The following is a 20714-nucleotide window of genomic DNA, read 5'->3' on the forward strand; positions in this document are numbered from 1 at the left end:
AGTTTTTCCCTTGCTCCTCTCCTCCCCCTCCATCCACTCCTCCTCTACTTCCCTTTAGTGAAGAGCAGGCCTTCCAAACACATCATATCAAGTTGCAATAAGACTAGGCACATCCCCTAATATTAAGGCTGGATGAGCCAACCCAATAGGAATCCAGGGGTCCCAAAAGCAGATAAAAAGAGTCAGAGACAGTCTCTGCTCCCACTGTTAAGAATCCCACAAGACCAAGCTACACAGCTGTAACATATATGCCGAGGGCCCAGGTTAGACCCATGCAGGATCCCTGATGGACCCTATGAGTTCAGGTTGGTTTTCTTGGGGTGTCCTTGAGCCCTCTGGCTCCTACAATTTTCCTCCCCTTCTTCTGCAGGATTAAACAAAATAGCTTTTATTTCTTTATTTTTGCCTCATATTCCACTGTAGCCATATAAGCACAAAACGAGATAAGTATTTTGGTGCCAATTTAACGGGTGAGAAAATGGTTTCCGAGTTTTTTTTCAAAATGAAAAAAAAATGAGTTCAAAATGGTTAACTGGACATCTCAAAGTAAGACAACCAGAGCCAAAAGAGACCTTTCTCCTCCTCTGAAGTTGAGGCTCCTGAATACATATTGCAAGCACCACCCAAACAAAGAGAAGAGTTAAGACTGTGCTGGGATGAGTTAAGATTGGCCTGGTTGCCAGAAAGAAGGTAAGATACTGATTCAGAATCATTCATGTCTTATTCAATCCCACTGCAAACAAGTCATAAAAGAAAAAAAAAAAAAAAAAAGGAAGAAAACAGTTGATGTAAGTCATCAATCACAGAGCAGATATAGCGCTCTGGCCACAGCAACTGAGTTCACTACCAAACACTACCATCAGGAACTCTGTCCTCACTGTGCTAAGAGGGAAAGACACCATGCCAACTAAAGTCCCTCAGATAGCAACTCCATGTTTTGCTGACAATTATTTTTAAAAAAAAAAAAAAAAAAAAAAAGTGGTCCTAGTATTACGAGTAACCAGTTTTTTCTATAATTCTATAATTTAAAATATTTTTAAAAGTTTTTCATACATATATTTTGATCATATTTTCCCCTACCCCAGCTCCTCTTAGATCCTCCCCACCTATCAAAACCACAACTTTGTTTTCTCTTTCTCTCAAGCAGAAACAAACAAACAAGCAAAAAAGAAACACTTAAGGAGTCAATAGACAAAAGTCCAAGACAAAAAGTTGCAACAAAGCAAAATGAAACAAAAGCCCACAAAAAAAGGAAAAGAACAAAGAAAAGCTGTTCTCACTGTTAGAGTATCCATTGCAGATAGCATCTTCCTTAAGGGTGGGTTGGAATAGAGAGGATTGGGAGGAGTTGAAGGGGAAAAATATGATCAAATACATTGTTTGGGAAAAAAGAAAACAATGGTACTCAGTAACTGATGAATACTACAACTTCCCAACACCGTCACACCTCCTAGGGTGATTGGCTGCTACACCATTATCAAGAATGACCAACTGAATTCCCATCACCTACTCAAGAAATGTAAGACAAAATTCCCATCAGCAGGATGTGGATGAGAATGAGCCACTTTGCAGCATGTACGTGACGGTGTCCAGCAGCAGGAAATGAGGGTAGCATTCTATTAGTGTATATTCATTCAACGGGAGTTTCTGACCACTGGTCCCTCCAACCATGAAAATCAGCTCTGGGTTTCCCTGGAATGTAAATCTGCAGAGGAATTAAGCGCCTGCACTTACCGCAGTGATGTCGCTGGTCCTCGTCACTCATGTCCCCACAGTCATTATCACCGTCACAGACCCAGCTGCTTGAGATGCACCTGCCATTGTCACACTGGAACTGACTGGCCATGCAGGTGGTCACAGAATGCCCTGACAAGAGAGGAACTCAGGATGAAAAGACTGGGATGGTTATTTTGTTGTGGGTTGATGTTAAGGTGATACACGATTGGAAAGTGGAGAGAGGTGGGGGGGGGAGGCTAAGAATATGAAAGAGGAGGGAGAGAATTCTGGGAGGAACAGAGATGGAGGCAGATGTGTATGGTTCTCTTGGCGCATCTCTAGCTTGATGAGGTTGTTATTATTATTTCTAAGGATTTCTATGGGTCTTTTTTATCTCATATCGAAGGGCAGTTTGTATCTTTGTCCATTGGATGTAAGCTTACTGTATAGAGGGTTTGTGATTGAAGATTTAATATACAAACCTGCTTGATGAGTTACCGGGCTGTGGAGTCATGTTTGTACCAGGCAGTGAAGCGGCCATATCCACCAGTGACAGAAGCAACAGGGGTGGCAGGGTGAACCATGCCAGAGTTCATAGAGGTGGCATGGAGCACCAAGTTAGATATCCCTGCAGTGCCAGATAGCCCCTTGCGGGAGCCGGCAAAGCACGGGACAAAGGTTAAGCCATCTTTTAAAGTTGATTTTATAAAGGTAGTAGAAAACCACAAGAGAGGTCTACAGTGCGGCAATATAATGTGGATTTAATATCCTCTCAGAGAAGGCATATAGGCGCAGGGAAAACTAGGGAACTAAAGCACAGGTTATAAGCTATACAGACACTTACTTGGGTTATTACAATGTGAAATGCAGGACATAGCTACTAACTGCTATTCCTATGACTTCATTTCAAGGTTATAAACTCACCTAACAGTTATTATCTTCTCTCTCTCTACAGATCTTCAAATGCTATGTACCCTTTACTTCCGACGCATTTCTCAGTGTTGAAGTGAGGATACAAAAGTAAAACCAAACCTGGCCAAGAACTGCTTGCTAGTGAGCAGCTGTAGAATTAAACTTCATAGAACTCAACAGAAACCAGCATGAATTTAACTCTAAAACTATGCTAATGAACAACCCAGACAAGGGCTTTATACACGATGTTATATAGTATAATAATACAAGAGGAAAAAAAAATCAATCTAAACGATTGATAATATACCACTCTGAGGAATACTGTGTATCATTAAAGAGGACTGTGAAAACTGTACATGAGGAAAGTAGACTTTCTCCACTCAGTGGTGACTACTGAGGTGACCTGCCGCTCCATGACCTGCCATGCCCATGGGGCACTGCCATTATTAGCCATGGATGCTCTGTGACAACATTCACCTATACAGACAAGTCACTGGTCTGTGACCATACTTCCCCAGATACTACACAGCAAGGATTTTCTGATGGGTTAAAAAAATACAATCCAGAAAGTATATCTTTAAATGCTTATAATTACTTAGAATATGCATAGGTGCATATTAGAATTTGTGACAGTTTTTAAAAAAATACAAAAAAAAAAAAAAAAAAAAAAAAAACAAGCTTTGAATACAAGTAATGCCCATCGGTCTCCAGCTACCCAACAGGGCCAGAACACCTCGCTCCACAAGTTAGTATAAGAAGAAATAAAATAAGGCATGCCTGCTCTGAGCCCTTTCCCTGTGTGTATGAAGAATCCAGTCACTTTGGGATCCTCCTACTGTCTTAAAAGGCTCAGACAAAAGTCATAAAGTCCAACTGAGTCAGCTAAAATGGAGCTGCAAGCCAGACAATCCACTGGCTACACCGCCATCTCAGTGTGTTAGCACTGACTGTTCACGTTCTCATCGGCTGCCCACAGTGCCTGTAACAACCACTCACTGATGAACACCCACCGAACACTTCTGGCAATCCTTCTGGGAACAGAGAGAGCAAGTAGCCAGCAGTGTGGCTCCAGCCCTTGACGTGTGAGAGGAGCCCCAGCTGCTCTAGCTGCACCCCAAGCTTCGCATGGTCGCTGTCTCTTACCACAAGAGTCAGGTTCATCCGAGCTGTCAGCACAGTCGGCTTCACCGTCACAGAGCCAATGGCTTGGAATACACCGGTGAGGGGAGACACACTGGAACTCGGTGCTGCGGCATGTGTGTGAGGCTGGAGGACAGGCACAAGATTAAAATGCAAGCAGGCACCCAACTGTGGACCATCTGCCTATACCTTTGAGCTGGTTAATTGCTGCCGTTGGGAAAAGGCCTTGTCTGTAAGTTTCTATGGGGCTACAGGTGTCGGAGACACGAGAGGGAAGTATTTCCCAGTTCTCCTGAATTTTTATTCAAGACTCCATAAATATAAGATATAAGTTCTAATTTTTAGAAAATACCAAAAAGGGCCCAGCCAGGTACACTCTTGACTGTTCAATAAGCCCAAGACAGGAAGAGCCCTGCACACTGAGTTCAAGGGCAACCTAATAGTAAGATCCTGTCCCAATAATCTAGTGATTGTGATCATTTTTTAAAATACCAAAAATGTCATTGTACTGTAAAACGTCGTGAAGCAAGTCTTGATTTTTTGTTTGTTTGTTTATTTGGCTTTTTTTTTTTGTTTTGTTTGTTTGTTTCTCTGTGTTTTTTCAAGACAAAGTTCCTAGCCCTGGCTGTCCTGGAACTTACTATGAAGACCAGGCTATCCTCAAATTTACTGAGATCCTCTTTCTGCCTTTGCCTCCCAAGTGCCTCGACTAAAGGTGTGTGCCACCACGCCCTGCTTGACTTTCTAATTAAGTGAATTCTATTAAAATAATACTACTCTCAATTCTGTCCCCCACCACAATTTGTTCACCATAATTCTCAAAAGTTAGCGATATTCTCAGCCACTCACTGTAACTCAGAATGCTTAGAGTAGACGAGAAAGGCCCTTTGACTTTTATGTTAGCTTCCAATGTGTGGGTACAAATATTGGAGTGAATTTTTGTCCTGAATGGAGTCTTGTCCTTCTACAAGGCTTCCCCTGGCCTGGGCTGGAATCCAGCCAGATGGTTCGCCAGTCAGACTTTCGAGCAAAGCAGTGACTTTAACCCTTTAAGCCAAATTCCACTTCTTTGCTATTGTTGTATCTGATTACTGCACTGGCAAACTGTTGTGATAACCTGTGGTTTCCTCAGGATGAGGAATTCAGCAACAAGTAAATTCTTAAAAGATACATCTGTTCATACTGATTATTCTCAAAATGATTTAACTTAAGAAAGACCTCTTTTTTTTTTTTTTTTTTTTTTTTACTTCCACAGTTGGTAGAGGAAATTGTTGCAATAAAGCTAAGTTACCCAAGATCACGACCATAATATTCAGAAATAATAGCTTCTATGAGACAAATACAGATTGAGGGTTAAAGGCCTGGGGTGCTAACAGGTTTCCAGAAAACTTTACGTGAAGCATGAGGCTTCTCCCACCAATCTATTACAGACTCGGTTTCCAGTATCAAAGGGAGGGCATCTCTGTGCTGCTCGGCCGCTCCTCTGGAACCAGAGGGTGGGGCAGCTCTCTCGTACTCACCGCAGTAAATGGGGTTCTCATCACTCCCATCCCCACAGTCATTGTCTCCATCACACAAGAAAGCTCGGGAAACACAAATATTTGTAGTCTGGCATTTCGTAAAATCCGGCCGGCAAGTGTGGGGAGCTTTGAAAGACAACCAGAGAGACACTTAGAACAGACCTACCAAGTATGTCATAAACGGTGTCGATGTTAACAGACCCAGGGCAGGGTCCAAATCAGTTCTAAGTAAGCAGGAAGGCACAGTTCATACTGGTGGTGGTACAGAGAGGCCCGGGGTGGCAGAGAAACAAGTTCATGAGGTGAGTTTTTAATCTAGCAGATCTATACGGATCCATCAAATTAAGCAAACAATTAAAATATTAGGTAGATATATTTCTATAATCATTTAATTGACTATAACAAACACCTAGTTGTTTGTTTATTAATTTTCAGAAAGCGATAGATTTTATGGGAAAAAAATCTCATCTCCTGTGTCCTCACATAGGACCACGGACCCCAAAGGAAGGATTTAAGATAGACTTACGGCAGTTTTTCTCATCTGAGGTGTCATTGTCACGGCAATTGTTTATGCCGTTGCAGACGTAGCTGAGGGGTATGCACCTCCCGTTGCTGCAAGTGAACTCTGTGGTGCTGTTGCAGTTTCTGAACTGGCATCCTGCCTCGTCACTGTTGTCACCACAGTCATCGTAGTAGTCACATCGGTAGTGGTATGGCACACATCGCCCATTGGCACAAGTGAAGGCTGTTGATGGGCATGTGTGAAAGGCTAGGAGGAAGAAAGGGCATTGAGAGAAGACGCCTTCCAGTTATAAATTGTAATGTTAACATTGTAGCCTTCCATTTACAAAGTGTAACATAAACATTGTAACGCTCCTAAGGTTTGTCTCGCTTCTAAGACAGAAATGCCTGAAAGTCAGACTGGGGGCAAGTGCTTTTAAAGGAAGATAGCATTTTAAGTGAGCGATGAAAGTCACTTGATTTGTACATAATCTCACTTCTCAAGTATATCTCAACTGCAGAAGAGCATGCAATAGCATACTCCTAGAGAAAGGTACCCAACTGCAAATCCCCTGAAAGCCTGCTGTGTCTTACTCCATTGACATAAAAACTGAGGAGGGACAGTCAGGAAGAGTAATGTAATGATAACGGTGACCCCCCGGTCCCCTTAGTGACATTCTGTCATGCTCTGCAGCCTGTTCTCTTGCTTCTTGCAAAATCTCTGGTCACCACTGTTGCATATATAGACGGACTACCTGAGCAATATTTCCAACCTCTACCGAGACTAAAAATGTTAACACCAGGATTTTAACCTAATGACTTTACTCATCTACACGGAAGTGATTAAACAGAAATGCAGTCTGAGGTATCAGAGAGAATGTTTTTCGGCTCCAACAGAAAAGTCATCCTTACACAGTGTTTGGTGCCAAAGAGTTGCATAATGACATCTTAGATCCAAGCACCAACCCTGAGTCCATCTTACCACAGACTGTGGGCAGCTCATCACTGCCATCTCTACAGTCGTTGTCATTGTCACATTTCCAATCCTGACTGATACAATGCCCATTGAGGCAGGTGAACTGGAACTGATTACAGCGGGCGCCTGTGTCCACGACACAGAACTTGTTATCGTTGGCCAGATACCAGCTGCCTTCGTGTGGGCACTGACACTCAGCTCCATTTGGACCTGGGGCAGAGAGAGGCAAAGCGTGAGCTTAGGAACCTTTCTTAGACTCCTCCAGAATGATGTTTACGACATCCTATAGATGAAACACCATCTGTGATAGTTTGTATATGCTCAGCCCAGGGAGTGGCACTATTAGAAGGTATGGCCCTGTTAGAGTAGATGTGTCACTGTGGGTGTGGGTTATAAGACTCTCATCCTAGCTGCCTGGAAGTTCTGCTAGCAGCCTTCAGATGAAGAAGTAGAACTCTCAGCTCCGCCTGCACCATGCCTGGATATTGCCATGTCCCTGCCTTGATAATGGACTGAAGCCAGCCCCAATTAACAGTTGTCCTTCTAAGACTTGCCTTGGTCGTTGTGTCTGTAAAACAGCAGTAAAACCCTAAGATACCATCTACCTTTCAACTATATTCTGGTTGGTCTTTCCATTAAAAACAACCACTGACCATCTACGACACAATGACTCCTGTTGAAAAATTCACAAAGACCCAATATCGGAAAGTACAAATTCCTATGAAACTGTCCTCAGTGGGATTCATATTTCACCCTAAAAATATCAAACTAGAAATGGTAGCTCCTAAACAGAAAATTCCCATTAGTGGAATTCCTATTCTAGTCAGAAAGTCAAACCTTTCATCTTACTCTGTCCCTGCAACAATCTTCCACTTAAACTGCCTATGCAGAAACCCACAATACAACCCTCTCAAAATATAACCCTCAGTCCACGTGATACATAGCTTGAAATCAAGAACTTTAATTTCTCTTTCTTCTTGAAGGCAATACCCTCACAGGCTCCCTTCCGAGTGTCCTTGTCATTGTTGTTGCGGTCGTTGTCACCCAATACTTGTTCTGCTCTTCCCGCTCAGCCCCTTACCTGGAGCACAGATGTGGCTGCATCCTCCATTGAACTGGTCGCAAGGATTGCTACACTGCTGCTGTTGGGCTTTGACAACTGTGGAGATACCCCTAGGCTGGGCGGGCAAATGAGTGGTCATTGCAATCAGGTCTGAGCCGTCATACTTGTTGGCCCGGTAGATTTTTTTGGTGTACAGGTCCGTCCAGTAAATGTACTGGCCATAGACAGTCAAGCCAAAGGAATGAAAGGTTGTGCTGACAATGACTTCCCGGTTGGTACCGTTGAGAGCGCTGCGTTCTATTTTCTGCCTGAGGCAAAGAGAAAGAAAAGCAATTGCTAAGTGGAAAAAAAGAATTAGTTAAGCTGAATTAGAATTGGTTGGGCCTGCTTCAAATGGCTAGTCGTGTAGACATAGATGGTACGTGACATATCTCTTTAAGTCTTATTTGTTTATACAACAGCCTACATATATCATCACTTCAGAAGAGCCAGGCTAACAGAAGCAGGAACAATCCAAGAAAGGATCTGCTGGTGTGAAACATAGCAAAAAAATAAAAAGAATTTTTCATTCCTTTAATAATATTGGTCACTTAGAATGACACAGAACATCATTGCTATGGTTCAAATGAAAGAATAGGGGGGGATCAGAATATTTCATCACAAGACCAGAGCCTGCAAGGGAACAAACATGTAGACAAACAACTGAATGAACAACATCATTTCATCTCTTGAACTCTTCAATCAGGATGACTACAGTGTAGTTACTTGGAGATAGCCCATAATTATGTTACAAGTGCTTAAAAAGGAGTTTTAAAGGGAAATTTGCTGAGAAGCACAGCAGAGAAAAAGGACTAATTTGGAAAGAGAGCCCAAACCAACAGATACATCATTCAAATCTGAGGCCTATTGTCAGACACTGAGTAATTCCATTTTAATTATGGTTACATTTAGTGACACAGAGATTTAGATGTCTTAGGATATAGACAAATTCCCAGTCACCCAGCTAGAACATAAAATAGTTCCTAAAACTTTAATTCTACATTTAGGCAACAATCTGTCTGGTTTACCAGATTTTCATCACATTGAGTAAGTCCTATGTCTACCATCCACATGGTTCAGAGATACCTACAGGCTAGCATCTGCCCAGTAGAGAAGGTCAGTCTCAAGGTCCAAAGTGAGTCCATTGGGCCAAACCAGGCTGGTGTTCACAATGGGGACCCGGAAGTTTCCTCCCAGTGTAGCTCTCTCAATTTTGGCATTAGTACCCCAGTCAGTCCAATACATGTACCTAGTTAGTCAAACAGAGGGCATAATTAATTCTCAACAAGGAAGCTTCTAAAGACTTTCCCATTCTTTACAGTGAAAACATTCATTGATTATAATAACTATCAATATATAGGTAAATAAAGAAGTATCCCATTCCTTTCATCCATTGCCAAAATGGGTGTTCTAAGTCAGACCAGGAAAAGTCACCAAAAGTTCTGTCTCTGTACAAGTTTATACATTATTATTATTGTTGTTGTTGATATTATTATTATTCTCAATGCACATAAAGTAATTTCTAGTCCCCAGTCCATCCTCAAATAAGCAGATAAATCAAGAAGAGCTTGGCATACCCTCGGCAAGGATCTAATACAATAGCTCTTGGTTTGGAAACACGGGCAATCACAGCTCGATTAGATCCATCTTCAGCCATAGAATTTATCGTCTGATTTGAGTAGTCACTGTAATAAATCCTTCTATTTATCCAGTCAAAGGCAATGCCATCAATGACCCCGGTATCTGGACACACAGGTAGAGAGACACGTACTCATAAGAAGATGTTAGAATCTCAAAGGGCATTAAGACAACTCAGTATCTGGCCCTCCTTCTATCTACTGCCACGGTAAACCCTAACCCTGGTGTCCACTTACCTGACAACAGGACAGTTGGAGACCTGGTCCCTGAATACAGGCTGACAGAGGAAATCTGACCATGGAGAGAGTTTAGCTTCTGTGTGAAGAAGATTCTATTATTTCTACGGTCATAATCCAGCGAGATAGCGGCCCCTTCCACACTTATCGCTTGGAAAGGCAGGCTATGGTCTCCGGGGTCAAAGTGTAAACTTCTCAAGGAATTATTTAAGGCATAGATGAGGAAATCTTCTCGAGAAGTAGCACAGCTCTTGCCATCACTTTCCAGAGCCCCAAAAGCACATCCACATTTGGGGGTGGGCAACTCAGGTAAGGCAAAGCAAAAGTGGGAACATCCACCATTGCTTTGCAAACAAGGGTTATTGTTCAGCTCTGCCGGCGAGAGGGGCTGGTTGCGCTCATCAAAGATGGTCACGTCACGTAGCAGGTTGATATTATCTCTTATCACTGTGGGCGGGTCTGTATTCCCTGGCTGCTTGCTAGCTTGGAAGACTTTTTTCAGATTTCTATCCACCCAAATGATAGACTCTCCAAACACGGTGATGCCATAGGGAGTTGGGTAGCGGCTGCCATAACGGACCACTTGTGAGTCTCCTCCATCAAGATGGATCCTGGCAATGATATCTAAGGAATCATCGACCCAATAAATGTAGCCCGTGTCATGGTCCACTGCCAAGCCCCGAGGGGTGACAATGCCTTCGGAAACAAGCACAGTTCGATTGGTACAGTCAAGAAAAGAGCGTTCAATCTTTGGCTTCTGCCCATAGTCGGCCCAGAAGAGGTATCTATGCTTCGGGTCGACAACAATATGCCTGGGCATATCCACTGAGACTTTGAGGAGAACACGGCGGTATGTGGTATTGACCCGTAGCACTTCAATCAGTGTTTCATACACAAAGGCATTGGTAAAATAAAGATTGCCTACAGGGGGGGAGAAAGGATGCTGCTAAGTGGAAAAACCGAGAAGAAAACAAACGTATCACAAAATATGTAACGAGGAAGTGTGATCAGAGAAATGCTGGCAAGTATGGGACGCTTTAAAAAGACAACCAGATAGACACTTGGAATAGACCTACCAAATAAAAACAAAGTCACTGCATTTCTCAGGACAGTATATCTCAATGTAAGCTTATAAAAATAAACGTTTGTGCTTGGGAATTAAAGGGAATGCTTTTTAAATTTTATATTCTCAAAAGTCTTCAGCTTCCTGCTTACTCAGACTAGAATTCATAGCCAGCATTACAACTCCCTTCCTGCTAAAAGGTGTGTTGAGTCCTATCAAAGAGCCTAAATATACTTTATCGTGGTATAAAACATATTACAGCCTAAAAGAGCAGAGGACAGCCATCACCACCTCAGACTGCTCATAACCACCTCAGACTGCTCATAACCACCTCAGTCTGCTTGACAGACCCTCAAATGCCCTTTGCATGTACAGTTAACATGGTCTTCCCAACTCAAATAGTACTAGGTAGTATTTTAGGCTTGTGGGGTATATGGTTTGATTGCTTTTTTGTTTGTTGAAGTGGAGTTTCCTGTATCTCTGGCTTGAGTTGAGCTTACGATGAAACTGGGGGTGCCTTGGACTCTTTTCTGATACTCCCGCCTTCTCTGCCCAGTACTGAGATTATAGCCAAAATAACTGGCTTCTCTCTCAGGTATTCAGCTCTGCCGTTGTGACAGCCACAGATGCAGTCATTTAAGTTTGTTATGGTATAAAACTGTACAAAAGAGAAACTGGGCTACATTTGTCATGCTGGCTACACCACACTGATCCTACTTATCCACACCATCAGAAACAGTACACTTCAGGATGGGAATTAGTAATCCATTCAAATCTTATTTAGCTAAGTTACTAGATTTACTATTTACAATGCATGTTTGTATTTAAGCAATATCTACTTATCAAGCTCAATAATACACAATGATATCTATTTTGATTAAATATATATATATATATATATTCACAAAAATTGTAGTGCAGTAGTTCTCAGGCACCAGTAGGAATGAGTGGTAACTCAAACCTGACTAAGCTAATGAAATAGTGAGCTGGGTATATTAATTAGTAACCAAGAGAAACACCTAATGATTTTTTATGCATTAACGAGGAAGCAATTAAGAATCTGCAACTAGAATTATTTGACAATTTTAGATCTTTCTAGTCTAGAAATGTGCTGTCAACCTTAAGACAAAAACTATAAACCTACAATTTAGTGTCAAATAAAACACCCCCTCTTTTTATTTAGTGTGTGCATGACCTAGTCTTAAATGATCTCATCGATTCTCTAGAGAAGCCACTTCAGGAGACAGAGACGGAAACAAAGGCCCAGACCTGCTACCCAGTCCACTGCGACACCCCGGATTCCGTTTGCTCCAATGCCGTAGGTGACGATGTCGGTAAAATTAGACCCATCGGGTTTGATTCGACGAATTCCATTAGAGGATCTCACGGTGCTGCTAAAATCACACCAGTAAATAAAGCCTTTGGCAACGTCCACATCCACATGCAGAACATTTCGTCCTAGAACATTTAAGAAAAATCAGCCAACTGAACCGGCACCCCCTTCTTAGGAGCGTTGGTTAACGATGCAGAGAATAATGTGCTCTAAATGTGCACCCCTGCTTCATACCCTGCTCCTCACTACCATTCCCTGACGTCTGCTTCTGAGTTCTCATCCTCTTTTCATGGACTTCTGTGTAACTTTTTCTGTATTATTATTGCATGTATACATACATGTAAATATGTCACTACAGGGGGCTGAGGCTGCTGAGTGTTGCTCATAGGTACTGACAGCTTAGTATCGGATGACCAGTTAGCGAGCTCACAGCTCCCCCTCTTCAAAGAGTTCTTTTAGGGAAGGGGGCTGTGTGAGATTTCCACTGTCCACGCTGATACGTCAGCTGGTGTTGAGATTTGGTGTGGAATATTATTAATAAATGTAAAAGAACGGCAGAACAAGACGATCATGTCTGAGAGCTTCAGACAGGATCACCAGTGATCAGTGACTACTTAGGGAACAAGTTCTTCCTGGGGCCCAAGTCAAACATAATAGATAATTTAGTGAGGGGGTGGGGTGGGGATGCTTCTTTACAAAGCAGTGGCTGACTGTGAACATCTTAGCTAAATTACTGACAGTATACTCTAAGAAAATTTCATATTGAGAACACCATACTGCCTGTCAAGGCTTACTTCTTCTGAGTTTGTTTCCTTTTTGTTGTTGGTTTGGTTAGGCCTTGCAATGCTAGGGAGCAAAGTCATGGCCCTTGATGCTACCACAGAATAGGCACTATTCTACTAAGCTCTTCCACCCACCCTTGGTTTTCTGAAACAGATATCTTTGAAAGGATATTCTCACATATTCCCCCATAGTGCTAAAAAATTGTTAGTTTTAGCCACACACCTTGGCATAGCCAAAAGACATATTTACAGATTCACAGTATGCAAACATAAAGTACAGTAAAAATATAATTGTTAAAAGTCAGGTGTGGTGGCACATACCTTTAAAACATGCAGGTGGGAACTCTGTGTATTTAAGGCTAGCCTGGGCTTCAGGCCAACCAAGGCTACACAGTGAGACTTTACCACCACCACCCCTCCAAAAAAGAATATTTGTATATTTTATTATTTTTTAAATATTATTATGATTTTGTTATTATGTTAAATAACAAGCCTATACCTCATTACAGAACAGTTTTCCTAAACAATCATTCTTCAATGCTTCAATGAAAAAAAAAAAAAATGCTTTCTGTCCCTCTAGGCCTGTGACTCTCATAAACCAGCAAAATCTGGTCCCATTAGGAATGCAGATCCTCTAGCCAAGACCCAGGGTTCTAAGTGAGCAAACTCCAGGGATAAGACTTGGCTCAGCTCTGAATTCCACAGCCCTCCAGAAGAGTCTGATGAACTGAACTTTATCAAGCACTCTGGAGCTGGTACCAGACAGACGCTCCCTTACCTTGGCCAGCCACTGGTACCATGGCCTCTGAGTGATCAGACAGCTCCAAGCTAAAGCCTCTAACTGCAGGCAGCATGGAAACGACCATGAAAGAGTTATATGGAGAACAGGAGCGGCCATCAGGGCTGAGCTTAAACCCACTGGCACAGGCGCAGGAGAACAGTCCACCTGGGACCGGCAGGCAGATCTGCTGGCAGGCATTTGGGTTGTTGCTACAGCCATTGGGAGAATCGGCAGCATCTAAAAGAATTCAAAATCAGTCTGTAATCTTGGCAGGCTAGCTCATTTTTTTTTAAATAATTGAGTCAACCCAATATTATAAAAATAATAAGCACGTGATAACAAGATCAACAGGCTAAAATCAATACTGAAAGAGAGGGATCTGTTTGAGTGCCTAGCTAGGACTGAGAGAAAGCAGTACATGGCGGTGAGAAGATGGAGTTTTGTTGCCTTGTGGTTTTTGTTTCCTTCCCTAAAAGGCACACAAGGACTAAAGATGGCAGAAATCTATATACTGGCTTTTGTCCACACCCTCTGCGCCTTTCATCCGATGAGATAAGAATATGTAAAAGACATCTTTGGCCACATGCAAGAAAAAATAAGCAGCAAATAAGAAAGAGCATTGGTGATTCTCTTTAGTGAGAGACTAAAAACTATGAATTGCTAATACGAAAGCTTGGGAGACAGAGGCAGGCAGATCTCTATGACTTCAAGATGTCACTCATGGTAAAGATTCTGAATCAACAGAATAAAGGAGGGTAATTCCTGCTAAGACTAAAAATTCTGTCCCAAATGTCATAGACAAATACTCTCAGGCATACATCGGTAAATAAAACAGAAGCAGCAACTGCCCTTCGTGGAAGTTCTATTACAACAAGAAACCTGGACAATAAAAAACAGATAACATGCTGAGGAATGCTATAAAGTAGAACACGGTGTCAGCGTTAAAACTTAGGAGAGAAGAGTCAGCCATGTTGGCGTGCAACTGGGAGGCAGCAGCAGCTGAGTCTCTGAGTTCAAGGCCAGCCTGGTCTACAGAGTGAGTTCCAGGGCCACACAGAAGAATCCTGTCTCTGAAACTCGAAGGGAACAGGATTTAAGCTAGCTTTGAAGCCAATTCTGGCCTTTGAGATGCCAGCTTAGTCAGACATTTAACTGTCAAATATCACAAGCAATTCTGTGTGCATGTGCATACAAGCACCGGGAACTACAGTGTGGAAAGAGGCCTCTTGCTGTGAGTCTGCAGACATGGCTGTAAGAAGAACAAGTACATATGACCGACCAGTACTCACTGCGACGGTGGTAAACCCGAAGACCCCTCAGGTTTGGAACGTTATCTCTGAAGACTACTTTGTTATTCCCAGAGGACTTGTCGACTCTTTCAATGACCTCATACTGTACATCGGAGTAATAAAGGAAGGAGCCGTGGACTGCGAGGCCCCATGGGTGGGCCAGGTGGTGGACCAGGATCATCCTCTCTGTACCGTCCACATTTCCTCTTTCGATCTGAAACATCAGAATCCCCGTGACTTGGCTGATTCACAGTGAATGGAATAAGAGATTCTCTTATTAATTAAATTAGCATTCTCTTGTGGCACTCTATCCTTTCCTCGGATTTCTCAGACCTGTTATGGAATGGACCCATCATGAGTACAGTGAACAGGCAAACATCCTTGTCTTCGTCAGATAGTTTGAGCCCGTTAGCTGACTCCCTCCTACCAAGAGCTAACGATCTCACACACCCACTCAAAGCACGTTTGAGGATGCAGAGAAATGTCGAAGCATGTGCCATCGTGCAGTAGCTGACAGACATTGGCCATAACATCTTTACCCATGATTCTTTAACCAAGATAGAAGACATGTTTCCCCAGAATTATAGGACAGCCCTACTGGATGGGAGCCAAGCGTAATGCTATAGTGTAAAGTCAAAATGGCTTTTGTCCACTAAGAACCAGGTAGACTGATTTGGAGGGTGGGGGGTGGAGCACAAGACTACAGGAAAGAAAGCGTCGTCAAAGGAAAGGGCAATAGTAAGACCCCGATTCAAGTTGGTGAGAACTCAGCACATGCAGAATCACACATCAGTTCACACTACAGACAGTGAGAACTAAAGCGGCTCATACCACGCCTCTGCTGGTGACTGCCCAGTAGAGCTTCTGCTCTTGGATGTCCAGGGTGACAACCTCCAGATGTTGCAGGTTCCCAGTGAAGAGAATTTTTAAAGATGTTCCATCCATATTAGCACTTGCAATCTTGGCAGGAACCCCGCTGTCCGTCCCTTGGTCTGACCAGTATAGTTTCCTAGAACCATAAAAAAAATATGAGTGCTTCATGAAGCAGGAGATAAATAAGGGCTGCACAATGCAGGGGAACATTTAACCAGCATCCTGCTGCTGTCTCCATAGTTCTGTTTCGGGGGGCTACGTGCCATTATAGATGGGAACATTTCCCATCTACTCAGCCTTGAAGGTCTGGTAAGTCCCTACGTATTGTTCTGTCTTGTAGTGTTTAATTCCTATGATTACCTCACAGGATGCATTAAGTACTGTTTGCTTGCACTTAAGAGAAAATACAGTTTATACCCTTCTTATTATGCTCTTCACAGTGACTGCTCTTCCTCACGGGGGTCCACACTGTGTGACTGCCACACATCCTCCAGTTTGAAATGTTAGCAGGACGCTTCATCAGACAGACCAGGGAACTGACAAGAGGTGGTGCGGACAGGAAGACACGCCCCTTGGTATCACTCACCCACGTGCAGGATCAACAGCTATGCCGACCGGGTATCCAACACCGAGAGAGGTGCCGTCATTGGTGATCAGGGTTTTCCCGTACCTCGTAGCTCCCCGGAGCGTCAACACCTACAGTCCAAAAACGTGTATTAGAACTTAATTTCTTTCCTGGGAACAAAGACAGGTGGGATGCAAAACTGAAGCTAAACTGTGGTCAGGGCTGAGATGGGACGAGACCACAGTCCTTCACTGTACTGCCCTGTTCCTCTCTGGAGCTGGGAGGAAGAATCTCAGTGGGAATGAGAACCTTAAAAGCACAGTCAGGGTTGGGGGGAGGGGGATAGCTCAGTGTTTGAGAGCACCGGTTGCTCTTCCTGTGGATCCTAGTCTAAGTTCTCAGCACCCACATTTTGGCTGGCAAGTGCCTGTGACTCCGGTTCCAGGGGGTCTGACCTTCTCTCCTGGAATCCATGAGCTTCAGTGTGCCATACGGATGGCAAAATTCCCAGCAATGAATAGACCTACAAAGCCATTACCTGTCCTGATCCTTTACACTTTAGTCTGTAAAGTTGCTACTGGATATGAATCGATGGCTTATGTCTATGTTAGCGTTTGCCTCTTTCTTCCCCTCCTTCAACCACACACACAAACACACAACTGCAGCACACAAGTATGCCTCCAACGAGGGAGCGCTACGTTTCTCCCTCGTTCTGCACTGTCTAGCATCTCTGGTTCCTACTTGAACTACGGTAATTTTTCTCATTTCAAGTTGCCTCTTTCCGTCACAGTGTCCTACCTTTTCTGGTCCTAACAGTCTTCCTGGGTCACATCAAGTCCCTTCTCGTTGGTTCCTTCTATTCTACCCCAAGTTCTCTCACACAGCCTCCTGCAGGCTTCCCTTTTCAGCTACACATTTTTTTCAGTGAATAGGCAAGCAGCTACCCCTAGTGGAAAGCAGCTTCTTCGGCACCCGCTCCTATTTTCAACATGGAATGAAGTGTCTTTCACCCATGCCGGAACAATACAGACAAGCAAGCATTCTACGTGCTTTCTATGCATTCGTGGGGAAGAGCTTTTAAATTTATATTACCGGAGAGATTAACCAATACAGAGTTAATCTCCCATTTTGAATACAGTAATAATTTGCTCACAAAATGTTTGCCTATTAAACTTTGAGCTTTAGCAAGGTCAAGAAGACATCTGTCCAATGTCAACCAGTACCAACCAGGCTACCAATCCATAGAAAATGCTAATATTTGCTGAATGAATGAATAAGCAAGTAAAGTAGACACAAGGGCAGGCTGAATAAGATGCTAACCTGGATTACACACACACACACACACACACACACACACACACACACACACACACAAGCACACTCTATGCTGCTGCCCTGGAAATTATGAACTAGGTAGGTTTCTGCAGATCTAGGTAGGTTTCTGCCTTGTCACTTGATACACATATGCGTGCTCAGTGGTCCCTCAACAGGCTGCTCATTTTATTTACCTCATGCTGCTGGACGCCTACTCGAAGTCTCTGGAAAATTTAAAGCAATCAGCAAAGTCACAGAAAGAGAGCGTATTCATTACCACTTTGCTATGAGGGCCTTTGGGTTAGCAAAGTGATTCTCAGCAGCACATCCTGTTTTGATGAACCCCAGATTATAAAAAGTCTCTTCTGACGCTGTCAAATGGGGTTAGAAAGGCCTAGGTTTCTCCACTCATTCCTGTCACTGAAGCCAACCATTTCCTGACTTCTCTGACCCTCGGTTGCGTATGTAAAAATGTTTGCACCAGATGAACCTTCAGAATCCCATCCCATTGGTCGATTCTATTTGCCTTGAGACATTCCACAGATTGGCATTTGTGTGTATTGTAAATGTCTCAGTTATTGGGAATCACTAGCCAGTAGATCATTGTGAGCTTGTAAACTATGAGGCACTGTCCTGTACCACGCTGCTATGCACCTCATCACCAATATGACTCCCACCAAACAAACCAAAGAGCTCCCAACTGACCGGGTCTATGTCAACAATCAGGTCTACTGACCACCCCTGTCATAAAACCGTTCTCACTTTCAAAACTAGCATGAATTAATATTCCCATACAAGTTAATCTTGTCCCAGAGTGGAGAAAACCAATACTGGTAGTGTGGGTTCACCTCATGTGATTTCAATCCAACCCTAAGTCTAGAATTTCTTCTGGGAGCTGAGATGTAAAGAACATTTATCTCAATGAGGAGAGGAATTAGAATCAAGTTTCTATTTTGTCTTTCACTGTTAGAAAAACTATATTGGGGCCATAGTGTGATTCTTATCTGGGAAGAGAGGTAGCTATAAACCTGGCTGATAACTGACGCCGTATTTCTTCTATGAATTTAATTAGCTTTCTAAGTATCCTTCGTAGGAAACAAGAAAGAATAATATGATGTTCTACTAACTTATTTTCATGAGGCAGTTTTTGTTTCTCAAAGAGTTGCTGGTATTTTTTGTTGTGGTGGTGGGGATGGTTGCAGCTGCTGCTGCTGCTGCTGTTGTTCTGCTCTTTTATTTCAAAGGTGTTTTTAAATTTACTTTTCAGAGTGGGGCTTGAGACAAGACTTCACTCACTCTGTAGCCTAAGCTGGCCTTGAAACCATAGCACTGGTCCTGGCTAAGCCTCCTGAGTGCAGGAATTATCGGCCTGAGAATATAACCTATATGGATGTAACAGCAATGTCTGTACCTACATAATACCGGGAGCATTACCTCAATGGACCGACTTGCAGGAGTGGTATAGTAAATGTTTCTTGACACCCAGTCCACGGCCAGGCCCAAAGAAGAGCCCAGCAGAGACAGAGGAGCAAACACTGTCCTGGAGCTACCGTCTGTCTTCACTCTGTGAATTTCACCCTGGAAAGAAAACGAGGGTGGTGAGCTGAGACCGGGACACAACCCAGCCCCCATACAGAAGCCCTCCTTTTTTCTCCCTACAGCCTCTGCTGCCTGCCTGCCAGTGTTCTCTTGATGCCTCTCACTCATGGGGGAAAAAAAAAAACACAAGCAAAGTTGAGTGCCTGAATTTTCAGGGAAAAAAAAATTACTGTACAGAGTCTCAAAAGTTAAAAAATCGAAAATACATTCTAAAGTGGCTCAGATGTCACAATGCGAGACAGGCAGCAAACACAAAAATCTCTTCATTCCGTCTGTCTTTCTCCTGGCTCTTTTCCTGTTGTGGCAGATTGCTTCCATGAAGAAAGGAAAGTCTCAAGCAAAAGGATACTGAACAAACACTTGCCCCAAAAAACGAGGCTTCTAAACCAAAGTCTCCAGGAGCTCCATTACATGCCTGGCTGGAATTCCCTGAGGGAACCTAAATAGAGACCATACACATTGAATGCATCCAAAACATACCGGATTCTCAACCCAATAGATGAACTGCTCTGAGTCATCAAACTCAACATCATAACCATGCTGTATCCCTGATATGGGGACCATGGCGTCATTGCTCTTCACCTCGGGATCAAGGGAGATTCCAAAAATTATATTTCCTCTTACAGACATCAAGAAAGGTTGGTCACCTGTAAAAACAGCAGTCAAAGTGGAGTCACAATGCGACAGCAATAACTACAACGTACAACAGAGGTGTCTCGAGTAACCATAGGCCTGCAGTTGCTTATCCCCACTCCTCACTCACAGTGACACACTATTGGGAATTACAGTCAGAATGTTCTTCTGCCTCCCATAGACAATGTTAACAATGAACAACTTCGAGTCAATCTGTAGGGGAGGTGGGAAGGTGAACGATAATTCGGTGAACCGTAACTTGCCTCTTGCTTCTCAAACATCATTTAGTTAAATATATACCTTCCTTACTAGATTCTAATTCACAGAGCAGTACAGTTACCATTGTGTTTAATTTTATCACAATTGTAAATCTAAAGCCTGACAGGAAGGAAGCCTGAAATAAAAGAATTGTCCAAATAAATATCTGTAGTCAAGGGATGGACAAGAGTCAGAGAGTGCTTATCTTGCTTGCAGACCATGAGTTCAATCCGTGTGTGTATGTGTGTGTGTGTGTTTGTGTGTATGTCTGTTTGTGTGTGTCTCTGATATATGTCTATGTGCATGTGTCTATGTGCATGTATCTATGCATGTGTCTGTGTGTGTATATGTGTTTATATGTATGTGTGTGTATGTCTGTGTATGTACACAGTTAACAATAACCACGTAATTGAACAGATAAAATGCACACAAGGGACTCTATAGTGCCTTCAAAAGTTCCCTAGATGTCTAGTGATAAGCACC

General features: G+C 43.0%; 1 protein-coding gene across 2 annotated transcripts in view; it reads right to left on the bottom strand.

Annotated features, from left to right (window-relative positions):
- The window catches only part of LRP2 (LDL receptor related protein 2), a gene marked incomplete at both ends in the record, with an annotated part of 151842 nt that overhangs the window by 45542 nt on the left and 85586 nt on the right, over positions 1 to 20714 (bottom strand). For both annotated transcript variants that reach the window (XM_080927260.1, XM_080927261.1), the window contains 16 exons: positions 1735 to 1866; positions 3772 to 3894; positions 5289 to 5414; positions 5815 to 6057; positions 6772 to 6975; positions 7847 to 8136; positions 8958 to 9116; positions 9445 to 9610; positions 9742 to 10662; positions 12074 to 12262; positions 13698 to 13937; positions 14990 to 15203; positions 15821 to 15998; positions 16449 to 16558; positions 19176 to 19319; positions 19821 to 19987. In XM_080927260.1, the coding sequence (XP_080783386.1) occupies positions 1735 to 1866; positions 3772 to 3894; positions 5289 to 5414; positions 5815 to 6057; positions 6772 to 6975; positions 7847 to 8136; positions 8958 to 9116; positions 9445 to 9610; positions 9742 to 10662; positions 12074 to 12262; positions 13698 to 13937; positions 14990 to 15203; positions 15821 to 15998; positions 16449 to 16558; positions 19176 to 19319; positions 19821 to 19987 (3606 nt within the window). The remainder of the gene's footprint in view (positions 1 to 1734; positions 1867 to 3771; positions 3895 to 5288; positions 5415 to 5814; positions 6058 to 6771; positions 6976 to 7846; positions 8137 to 8957; positions 9117 to 9444; positions 9611 to 9741; positions 10663 to 12073; positions 12263 to 13697; positions 13938 to 14989; positions 15204 to 15820; positions 15999 to 16448; positions 16559 to 19175; positions 19320 to 19820; positions 19988 to 20714) is intronic.

Source organism: Micromys minutus (genome assembly GCF_963924665.1).
Source record: "Micromys minutus genome assembly, chromosome: 13".
Classification (NCBI taxonomy): domain Eukaryota; kingdom Metazoa; phylum Chordata; class Mammalia; order Rodentia; family Muridae; genus Micromys; species Micromys minutus.